This window comes from Sinohyriopsis cumingii, chromosome 19, assembly GCF_028554795.1.
Source record: "Sinohyriopsis cumingii isolate HCF-2022 chromosome 19, ASM2855479v2, whole genome shotgun sequence".
NCBI lineage: Eukaryota > Metazoa > Mollusca > Bivalvia > Unionida > Unionidae > Sinohyriopsis > Sinohyriopsis cumingii.
Window position 1 is genome coordinate 23,354,180 of NC_142979.1, and position 12,527 is coordinate 23,366,706.

Consider the following 12,527-nt stretch of genomic DNA (forward strand, 5'->3'; position numbering starts at 1 on the left):
GTGGGTACATGAGAAAGCCTGCCAGTAGCTTCTCGTGGGTTGGTGGTTCTTCCCGGGTTCTTCCTCCACCAATTATACTGGCCGCCAAGAATAGCCTATCTTGTGCTGAAAAATGGCGTTAAACCCTACAACAACAACAACGAGATCTGAACTCTTTAACAGCAAAATATGTATAGAAGTGGTAAATACCAGATCTGAACTCTTTAACAGCAAAATGTGTCTAAAAATGGTAAATATGAGATCTGAACTCGTTAACAGTAAAATGTGTATAGAAGCGATAAATATGAGATCTGAACTCTTTAACAGTAAAGTGTGTCTAGAAGTGGAAAATACAAGATCTGAACTCTTTAACAACAAAATGTGTCTAAAAGTGGTAAATATGAGATCTGACCTCTTTAACAGTAAAATGTGTCTAGAAGTGGTAAATATGAGATCTGAACTCTTTAACAGTAAAATGTGTATAGAAGTGGTAAATACCAGATCTGAACTCTTTAACAGCAAAATGTGTCTAAAAGTGGTAAATATGAGATCTGAACTCTTTAACAGTAAAATGTGTCTAGAAGCAGTAAATATGAGATCTGAACTTTTTAACAGTAAAATGTGTATAGAAGTGGTAAATATGAGATCTGAACTCTTTAACAGCAAAATGTGTCTAAAAGTGGTAAATATGAGATCTGAACTCTTTAACAGTAAAATGTGTCTAGAAGCAGTAAATATGAGATCTGAACTTTTTAACAGTAAAATGTGTATAGAAGTGGTAAATATGAGATCTGAACTCTTTAACAGTAAAATGTGTATAGAAGTGGTAAATATGAGATCTGAACTCTTTAACAGCAAAATGTGTCTAAAAGTGGTAAATATGAGATCTGAACTCTTTAATAGTAAAATGTGTCTAGAAGTGGTAAATATGAGATCTGAACTCTTTAACAGTAAAATGTGTATAGAAGTGGTAAACATGAGATCTGAACTCTTTAACCAACTAATTACCTTCAACATGTTGAGATAGACTGGGTCAAGTGTGACAAAAATTTAATGATATTTTTTCCTTACAAGTGACTGATGTTTTCATAAATTTTAATTCATTTAAAACTTGATGGCAATAGAACTGTTGATGGCAAGGATGGTTATTAAATAACACTAGTCACAAGATCTATCAAATGAATGACAATATGGATCAAAAGAAAACATGAGTAGTATTACCATATTTCCTCTGTTGACGGTTACCGTTTAAGAGCAGTTTTTTGCCCAAAATACTATTTTCTTGCCTTGTAATACTCCAGCATAGTTTCAAAATAATTTTATTTACGTATGTTTTTTCAGACACAAAATATAACTCTGTAATTACAAGAAAAGATAGATAAACATGGCTTTTACAAAGTTGGGAAAAAGCTTGCTTGTAATTATCACTGATAATTCACAATCATAATCCAAATTAAAATAAGTTAGAAGAACCGCATTTCAGTATTTATTATCTCACTGACACTAATATAACAAATAAATTACTAAACTGTGGATACAAAAAAATCGTAAACATGAAGCATCAGAAGGTTCACACTTTATTAAAAGTGATAAGCTGTAAAGTGCATGTCTTCATCTTGTACAGTTTGTTTAATACCACCAGTGTGGATCAACCTGCATCTTGTTATCAATATAGCCTTTGATTTCAGTGAACAATACATTTTATAAACAAAAAGCGAACAAAGATTTCTTTTTTCATTTTATATATTAGGAACTATTAAGTATTAAAATATAATTTAGTTTAATATTAGTTTTACAAACGTTTTGGCACCAGACCACATCAGTAAATGACTGGGTGCATGTTTTAGTCTTCTACACAAAGGATGTGTTAAACAAACTTTTCCAGCCGACTTTTATTACAACAGTTTCCTCCTTTAATAAAAGGTGGAGCATTCATCTTCCACTTTTACAACTAAGATTTTCTATTTACAGGTGAGTGACATGTTTTTAAAAAATAAAAATGCTCTTTGTCATATCAGCATCCATGACATAATCTTCAGTTAAACGTGCTTCTCCCAATTTTCAAGTTTTTAGTCAAATGTAATATGTTAAGATATTTCTTGACAGAAACATCAACTTTAATTGTGCCATCTGACGACATGCAGAAAATACTGTATTTTCTTTTAAAAAACATTACTGGACAAAATTACAGCACAAATAGCACATAAACTAGGATTATTACTACATGTTTGACTGGCATTTTGTTCACCACTAGCCCCATACATGCCTTTGTATTATAATCTTTAATTCTTGCTATACTGTGGTTTGGTGCATAATGCAGTTGGGATTTAATGACCCGAGTATTCTTTGTGCTTAACACAAGGGTTCTGAAAAATGTGGTGTCTCATCTTTTTGAAGTTTTTTTTTATGAATGATGGACTTGCAAAAAGAACTGTTAACATGAAGCTAACACTACTGATGGAAAACATCATGCTCACAGAAAAAAATACAAGACAAAATATGTTGTTTTTACCTGTTTGTTTGACAAAGAGTCTGTCAATTTCAGAGAACTGAGATCAATGGAAAGAAACATTGGGTCAAGTTTCTTCACAGCTTCATGGAGGTCTTGAGTTGCTTTTTCCAGTCCTGTCAGCATCTGGTTGTAATGTTCGAAGGTAGGAGGCTGAAGTAAATAAAAAGGAAGTAAATTCAGTCTCATTTGCAATGATGCAGTGTGGTTTAAGCAGCATACAACCAAAGAATCCTGTGTGCTCGACCTTTCATTGTTTGAGCATGAATTTCTAGTGGCATTTCATAGCTTTTGTTAAAGACAGCCAACTCATGGTGGCTCAATGATTAAAGCTTTGGAAGTGGGACATCTATTGGTTAAAGCACTGGAAGTGGGACATCTATTGGTTAACACACTGGAAGTGGGACATCTATTGGTTAAAGTATCTGAAGCAGTCCTTCTATTGGTTAAAGCACTTGAAGTGGGTCATCTATTCGTTAATGCATTGGAAATGGGACATCTATTGGTTAACACACTGGAAGTGGGACATCTATTTGTTAATGCATTGGAAGTGGGATATTTATTGGTTAAAGCAGTTAGAGGTAGGTTATCTATTTGTTAAAGCACTGAAGTGAGTCATCTATTTGTTAAATCGTTGGAAAGTGGGCCATGCATTCATTAAAGCAATGAATGTGGGCCATCTTTTATTAAAGCATTGGAAGTGGGCCATCTATTTGTTATATCACTGGAAGTGGGCCACCAAAACGTACAAACTAAAAAGCAAAATTCAGTCATATTTTCATCCATATACCAATGATTAATCATTCTTACTAACAATGTGATAGAAGTCCCTGATAAAGTAAGACTTTCTTGCCAGTGCCATGACAAACTAATACAACTGCATGTCATTCTAAATGGAATATGGGAAGAATAAATTTTTTTTTAAATCACTGACAAAGTGTACCATTTTAGCAAGCTTTATGAAATATTGCAGCCTTAATAATATCCCATTTTGCAATTCCATTTCTGAGAAACATGTATGATTTTCAATTCCATTTCTGAGAAACATGCATGATCTTTTTAAAAACTGGTTAAAGTAACATTTGAAAAATTTCAAAGTGTCACTCACTCACTGTAAGTTAGCCATAAAGTGGATACTTACCACTGTAGTCAATCAATAATCTTGTCTAGATCATGAGACGAAGCACATGACAAAGATAACAGAATCAATAAGCATACAACTTAATCAAAGCAAGCTACAGTAAGTTTCTTTTAAAGAGGGTATTAAAACTAATTTTAATAATGCAATGCTTACCTAGTTTTGCATTGCTTTCCTTTTCTGTAATTCTAGTCATAAGCCAAGCTAATTACCCCTTCCTACAATTTGTATTCGAGGGTCAGAATTGAAAAGAACATGACCTTAGTCTGACTCCTTAGTCAAAACCCACATGCAAAGCACCATCCTCTTTTGACTTGAACTTGAGAGTATAGGACATCTAGCCAGATTAAGGAATGCAAGGATCATTACAACATCTAGGTCCACACTACATACCTGAACAGTTTTCCTACCTTGCTCAATCTGCAAAAACGCCATGAACTAAAATGCTAATGTCAGACTCCCTATGATCACAGTCTAACATGGGGTTGCTGTAACCCATGGATACCAATTATTCACTTTATCGGATATACACAGCTTGGCCTGGTGGGAAGATGAGCTCAGCAACTTTGGAGGTCAGTAGGCAAACAGTTCCTTCTTGTTCTCTGAATCGTCCAAATTTCCTGCATCTAGGTCTGGCCCAACACCAATCTGAACATGTTTCTCTCCATTTTCCCAGGTAGACTCCTTCAAAGTGTCTGGAATGTGTGCATCCTACACAAATCCCAGCTTTGTGGTACCCTTTAGCTACTTCTCTGAGCAAGAGATCAACACCCTGTTTGAATATTCATTGAATGTGTACAGGCAATACATGTTGGTAACACCAGCCAGGAATTTGCAGATGAAGGTGTCTCTGGTTGCCCACAGTACTCGTGATATTTCAGATATACAACTTGCCAAAATGTATCACATTGTCATGAAGAACTGAAATCTTCTGCCCATGCAGATGCATAATAGAGGAGTAGACCACCCCTTCTGCTGTCTGGTGAGCTCTTCCCACAGAAAACTTCTTTGTAAACCTCTGGACCAGCATCAAGTGTGGAAACAATAGAAGGTCTGGATGAGATGCAGTTGGATGAGTATCCCATGGGGCCTTCCTATGTCCCCACTTGCCCACCCCTTGCAGTATAAGTAGCTCTTAAAGATAAATATTCATGCACACAAAGATCTATAATCCAAAAAGAGTAAATAATTGCCCTAGCACTGGAACAATGAAGAGGGTTATAATTTAATGCCACAGAGGGCCCTTCTAGACAGAAGAGAACCTTCTTGTCCTCAGTACCAGAAGGCTTAAGACAACAAGTTGTGGGGTAGGGGTTGGAGAAGGGAGGAGTGGTAAATTTCATTCACTGCTTTATGAAATGCTCAAATTTCCTCCACTTCCAACACTTGGCAAAATAAGTAGGAAGAAGCCAGGGACAACAGTGGAGGAGGGTGGTACTGTCACCACTGGTTTCTCCCATAACTCACTATAGTCTACCATTGTGGAGAGGCCATAGACAGCTATTCCTCACAGGATCTCACTTTTGAGAGGGAATGTCGAAAAAAGTTTGTCCACATCCTGAAGTAACTCATGGGTGTGATGGGACCAACTTAACTACAGGAGCTCCAAGGCTTGTGAGATCACTAATCCTGTCCAAATTGCCTGGATGGTGAATGGTGGCTCCCCTCCTTTTTGTTGGCCCTGGCTGGAGGAGATGGAGCTGGTCCACAGCCTGTCATGTCTGTCCTACCTTGAAGCAAAGAAAGGGACATTTAGAGCACAATGGGATGAAAGAAGACTATCCTCACCAGAAAGGATTGGGGGTGGGGTGGGGTTTCCACAGAGGAACAGAGGATTGGGGTGGGGGGTATCATCCCAATCCTCTGTTACTAGACTGATAATCAAAACCCAGTGACTGGTGTTTGAAGTCTGGTGATTGGTGGTGAATGACCAGTGACCAGACACTGGTCAAAGAAAAGTCCAGCAACAACAATCTAGACATACAAATCCCACATAAAATGATCTAAATGACTCCTCTCTCAGGAAGGCGAGATTCACTGATCTCAGCTACTGTGACACTGATCGTAAGAGGGCCAAGGATTGTACCCCCACTGGCACCAACAGCAATTATCAATATAATGAATTTTTTAGGCAAAGTTCAAATTAAAGATAATATTCTGTTTTCTTGGAAATGGGTCATGTAGCTGCTATAAACAGAAAATTGGGACAGTACGCATAGCTCTAAGAAGTACAAATTAGCTCTTATACAGCAGTCTTTCTTTTAAGAATATTATCAATTTTTATGATGAGTGGAATTAACAGATGACAATACAAGCAAACATAAGACATAATGCGGTGAAAAAAATCATAATGATTATGCCGAAAGCATAATGTTTGGTATGTATGGGGCCGTAGTCTTTACCAACACTGAAGGTGATCCAGACACCTCCTGGGAATGGAAGAGGTGATCCATTTAAGACAAGGATGAGATGCCCTTCTTCCCCTTGTATATGTGGAAGCTTTTTATGAAGTCCCATTATTGGTCAAACCAAACTTGACAAACTGGAAAATTGTCTAAGCATGCATACGATGTGCTTGCTAAGCAGGTGGAGTGAGTATCCCATGGGGCCTAACTATGCCCCAATTATACTAAAATGTACTCAAGATACAACACTGAATAGTGCAGGTTCAATTCCCACCATCAGCTCAGTCCAGATTAGCTACAGTGGTGTGGCATTAGGCAAACTGCTTTATTCAACTTTGCTCAGGGCAATATAACCTTCAAAATGTTGCTGTGCCATAAAACACATACTCAATTTTTCTATGTGCCCAAGGTGAGAAGTCACTTGTTTGAAACAGATAAATCCTTTTAATAAAACTATAAACAATTTACTCCTGAGACTAAAAAGAACTCATCCTATGAAGCTCAATTTGATATGATATCCCTAATGGTAATCCACAGATACAAACAGAATCTATGCTGGATATACACATGGACAGACTAGGATAGAATTGTCTACTGCTTCCTCATTATGTGGTATGGGACTAAAAAAATTATAAAGTACACTCCTTAAATTAAAGCATGTCTTTTATGGATTATAAACTCCATGTTCTCATAATTACTGGTTTGATCCCTTTTTTCTTCTTATTTCTTTTGTTGAAGGCAGCTTTGACTGGCTTTAGTATCCTATGGCAGACTCCTGCAAGCACTGTTATGTGGGAGACACTCTGAAATATACATTAAAAAAATCTCACTTGAAATATGGGTATAGTAAACATGACAATCTGTTATATATGTTTCCAGCTTTTGATTACAACCATCAATCAGTGACTCCAAAGTGATCAATCTGTTATTCCCACATATCAAATATTAAATCCAGAGCGATCAAGCTGTTATTACCATCAAATATTAATTCCACAGGAAGCAATTTGTTAAATTGCAGACTTGACTTAATATCATATGCCAAATCAAAGTACAGTGAGTACTAATGCTCTTGACAATATATATTTTTCATTCCAGTCCTACATTTCCTTGTAGTTGGTGACAGGTACTGAAATCAGAATTTTTATTGTAATTTGGAAAAGATACTAAAACACGATCAATACTATCAATAGTAGTGAAAATGAAGAGCAAAATAAAATAGAGAAAACACAGCAGAATGTCTCCCATCTGTAGTCAATCTTCAAACAAGAAGCAATTTGCAATGTTAGCATCTTTTGCCAACATGATATACTGTCACTGGATTCAGTATGATGATGAATCTGGTTAAAAAATTTAAAAAAATGGATATTGGATATACATTGCATGCTGCAACCTTGACCTTGGTACATGTCCAGGCATATAACTTCAAGCACTAAGTAGAAAAATCATAAAAAATATCAAATGATATTATTAAAGTGAGAAATTAAGCAACTTTGTTAAAGCAAATTATATATATATACCGAAAATGAAATTGTCAGTTGGTCATTTTAAATAGATTTAATTGTATTCATTGCTCCCACCCCACTCATCTCTTTGAAAAAAGGACCAATTAACAAAATGAAATGCAGTCTAGCCACAACATTCAAAACATTTGAATTTCGAATGTTATTGTGTCTTTTTTATTTCTATTTCAATAAACAGAAAATTTATATAGCCAACATCCAGAAAACTCGCTATATATCTGGATCAATAACAGTATTCAAAATTGGAAGTGTTTTAAGAAAAATGCATACTGGGTTATCAGTTATTTTTTCATACTAAAAGCTATACATACAAAAGAATTTTTTTAAAGACAACCTAGAATTAATGCCATTTAAGTTATGAAATGCCACAATATAATGCATAAACAAACATGCAATAAATAACATTAACAACAAATATTTTGGACATACAAAAATGGAAGCATTTAAGGTCAAGGTTAACTCATTCGGCCCCAGGGGATTTTGTCATTTTTGCCTGAAATGTGCACAAGACAACTGGGGGGCTATTTCTGAATACAACGGCTTTCAACAGATTTTCCATGAGACTAACGCCTAGCTGTATTAGAAACATCATTTTTCATTGATTATTTTGCTTGCGCATGAGTAGAAGGGTAAAAATTGGAGTTAATTTTTTTTGTTGCTTAATGGACCTATAATTTCGTATGGAATCCTCAATTTATTCAAAATGCCCACCTTATCCTAGTTTTTGCAAAGAATCACCTGTCTGTGCAGTTATGACTGGTATGCCTTAGATCTGAGGCCAAAAGGTCTAAAATCCGGACACAAAATCGCATTCCAACCTCGAGCACATTTTGGGTGAAAATAAAACTGGTCCAAAAAATGAGGTTTTTCCCTCTGTATTTTGTGGAGCAACTAGAACTTCCAGATTATTTGGTATCATTTTAGAGCTATATCTGTCTGCTTCTTTTTAATACCACCCACAATGGTGTATCTTAAATGACCTTGATGCTGCAGAGCTTGAAAGTAGGGTACAGCCTCATCATGCCTACAGACAGGATCGGGGCCATATCGGTTAAGCATTAATTTTTGTTGGTCACTGCAACAGTAAGGAATTGTACAAAAGATAATACAGCATCAAGTTACTACCTAGACTATACACTTTTTATTTGGTTTCTAAGATTACTGTATCATGTGTTTACTTCTCTGTCTCTCTCTCTCTCTCTCTCTCTCTCTCTCTATATATATATATATATTACAACTTATTCAAATAAACCATTAAGGCAAATGACATGATTTATATAAATTCATCTATCCTTTATTATAAAAATATTTTTTATAAATGTTTTAAAAAAGTTTCTGTAATAAGGGAGGATTCATCTTAATCTAAAGCCTTTGATTTTCATTAGTCTTCATCATAGATTACTTCCCCTGCTTTAAAAAGCCATTACAATAGTTTTAGTAAGAGCTGTTCCAGTAAAACATATATCCCCCCTGGGGACGGCACTTCAAAAAAACTTCTGTAAGAGGTTGTGTTTCGAACTATTTTGATTCTGACTGTGGAAGGTTGGTTAGGAAAATCACTTCTGTTGTGGATTGTGCTAACAAAATGAGAAATCGCTGGTGGGTTTGTCAGAAAGAAGAAAGAAAAAAAAACCGAATATATATTTAAAATCACATCTACCCCCCTCCTAGCGGTCTAACATGAATAAAACATTGGGCCAGAAAATAATGCCAGTACACGCTAGTGCACGTACTTCGTACGAATTCCCGTACTTTTAAAGCAGTGATACACGTTCGGCAAATTACGTCAGCACCGCAGATGTAAAAAATGTGCTTTGCGCAATATGCAATTTTTTATTAAACTTTTAACTTTAACTTTAAAAGTGCATTTCGTGATGTAATTCGCGCTGCCGCAGCTGTCTCACAACGCTTGATGCGACATCCAGATATCTGGATACTTCGGTTCGACATGAATGGCTGTTAAACGAAATTTGATTCGTTCATTGGCCCTGGAACAGGCATTTTATGGAGTTTTAGCCTTACTTTCATTGTGGAAGTTTTATAAATGCGTGTTTCCAATAAGGGCCACACAGGAAACCAAAAATGGTTGAATCACAACACGGTTTGTCTTCAGACGACGTTTTTCACTCGGCAAATACTGGCTGGTGATAGCTATGATGACAATGAATTTCATGTATAATCGGTCTGTTGGACATTGGAAAAATGTCACTGGAAATACCAGTGTGTGATTTTCAGCCCAAAATTGATGTTGAGTGCGAGTCCGATGTACATGTTGGATGGACAATATGCCGGTTATATTTATTAAATATGCCCATGTCTAAACAAGCAGACTATGGGAATGTTGGATTTAAAACCCTAATACAGCATTATGGAAGAGAAAAATCTGGCATAAGAGGCAGCAAAACACTGATTCAAGGAAGTGAATCTTTGGCAAGGTTCATGTTTTTTTATTTAGGCGGGCGGTAAAATTCAAATACTTGCCAGTCCTGCTTCAGTCACCTGCATAGTGGGAAAATGTGTTGATTAGTTAGCTGTGATGATATTTACAATGACAAAATTTAGTGGTTGAAAGCTTCCCCCCGTTATGCATATGCATTTCAGACAGCAGGCAATGAAAGGAGTTCACAGCACAGAATAATATTTGTACATCGAGGAGGAGGATCATATTAAATTCAGAAACAATTAACAGATTAATGCTCATAAGGAACATCAGAGAATCCCCATACAACATAATTGTGTGTAGATCTCAAGTTGGCAGAACCACTGAGCAACAAAAGAATAAAAAGACAAACTTTTGTATCATATGCAGATGTATGACCAAACGATGTACATGCTCTCTATGTGCAAAAATTAAATGACATTAAACATAAGAGACTGACGACTGACTGATCTGTGTAAACTCAAAGCAAGATGGATAAAATTTGACCTGTTTATGTTCGGTTCTTCTATATATATAGATCATGGTGGTATTTTCTGCAGACCTTTTGGCACTTAGTTCCAAGCCATCATTTGGTATTTGTATTGCAAAATGGATAACTAAAAAAGTATATTATCTAGTACAATACATTTTTAAGCATTATCATTAACTGATGATGAAATAGATGAAAACAATACTTGATGTCATTCTGATATATGGATTCTTTACTACACTACTAATCTGTTCATCCTGATTCTTTTATTTTTTACCATCTCCTTTAGTCTTACTGGCAACAGTGCTTTTAATAAAATTGTAACTTCTGTTTTCTTGCAGTCTAAATATTTATAATGATGTGTTATTGTCAAAAGGTAAAATGTGCTTAGTGTTGTAAAATCTAAAACAATTAGCAAGGGACTAAAGTAAAAAGTGGACAGAAATTATTGCCATATTACAGTGCTGTTAGAAACAACAGAATAGTTGTACAAGATTTATTTTGCACAAAGTTGTAGAACTAGCGCTCGTATTGTCACCACATCTTCTACTTAAATAATTATATCATTATTTCTGTATATTCCTATCAGTATTTTCCCAGTGGTAGTAATTTTCTGATTTGATGTTCATTTCTTGTGCAATTTTTACACATCAAGAGTTCTCACCGTATCATTAAAAAACAATGTAATCTGCACCAAATTGAGTTGTTTGAGAAGAAATTTATTTTTTTAACCCAAAAATCACTGAAGCTATGAGTTCTTGCATTAAAGTCTCACATTAAATAACATTTGAAGTAGCCATGATAGTAGTTTAGTATGCAACTCTACCAATTTCACCTTTGGTATATCCAAATCTTGAATGTGAGGAAGGAACATAGCTCCAAAATAAACACATCAATATTAGAACCTGTTCAACTGAATTGCCAGAAATTTTTTAATTCTTTTGACAACATCATAATTAGCTGTCAAATATGGAGTAAGCCCATAGTCTTTATGCCATCCCAACCAAGACCCCACCACAACCACGTGACCATGCCCAATGACATCACAGTAATAATCGATATACAACTAGAGATGACATCTCTTCGATAATTTTGATTTCAGTAGAGCTGTAACAGAGCTGTAACAGAGTAGAACAGTAAGAAAGAGTGACAGATATTTAAGTGTTAGGGAGATATTTAACAATGGCTATTCCCACCACCACCACTTCCTCATTGGAGATCACACACACACAAAACTTAAAAGAGCACATCCTGAAATTCTGGCAGCATCCCAGCAGAGGAGATAACTATTCAATTTTATTGGCCTCTGGTTATCCCATGGTATTTCTGTTACTTGAACATTATCTTACAGTGTGTCCATTCAGCATGGTCGAAAAAGGCTTACAACCATTGAGTTGTTCAAGGACTCACATTACTACAGATGTGAAAGAACGAGAACCATACCATAAATCAGTGAAGATAAAATAGAGTATATATGTGTTTGACTGTCCCTGATTGGTTGATAATGAAAGTAAGATTTTAGTAAAAACAATCTTTTGAGAACTTGTCCTACTTGTAACTGAAAAAGGTGAGGGACATTGTTTTATTAACATAATTTCCATCCCTTTATGGACCCAAGTTTGGACGACTCATTACTAAAATCAGCAGCTGACTCTGGTGCAGTATTGAAAGCACACATTTCAAATTTGTATAGATCCAGAAAATGGTGCAGCTGTTATGGGTTTTTTTCTTCACAAAAGCTGTCGTCATAGATGTGTCTATACTGATATAAATCTGATCATGGGCACTCAAAATTTTAAGTTACTAAATTGTAATATCATGGTGTTTGCACAAATTTACAGTGGGAACTGAATTAGTGCAGAGTCCTGAACTCTTGAGTTTTGTGCAGAAATATGGAATCCAAGCAGAATATATCCAGAAATGTAGAGGTTTTTAATCTTGGATTTAGTCTCCCCATTGTGTTTCACACTGATATGCATATTCACAGAACATTTGTATAGTAGTAGGAAAAGTAAGTGAGAAATTTAGATACATATCATAAACAAGACAAACAGTATGTGGGGGGAG

The 12,527-nt window shown here is 35.6% G+C and overlaps 1 protein-coding gene across 1 annotated transcript in view; it reads right to left on the minus strand.

The window, feature by feature from the left end:
- The window catches only part of LOC149775276 (N-alpha-acetyltransferase 25, NatB auxiliary subunit-like), a 122,381-nt gene that overhangs the window by 9,364 nt on the left and 100,490 nt on the right, over positions 1–12,527 (minus strand). Inside the window, exons 26-27 of the mRNA XM_089944181.1 lie at positions 6,730–6,834; positions 2,492–2,641 (exon numbers count right to left, since the gene is read on the minus strand). Coding sequence (XP_089800307.1) covers positions 2,492–2,641; positions 6,730–6,834 — 255 coding nt within the window. The remainder of the gene's footprint in view (positions 1–2,491; positions 2,642–6,729; positions 6,835–12,527) is intronic.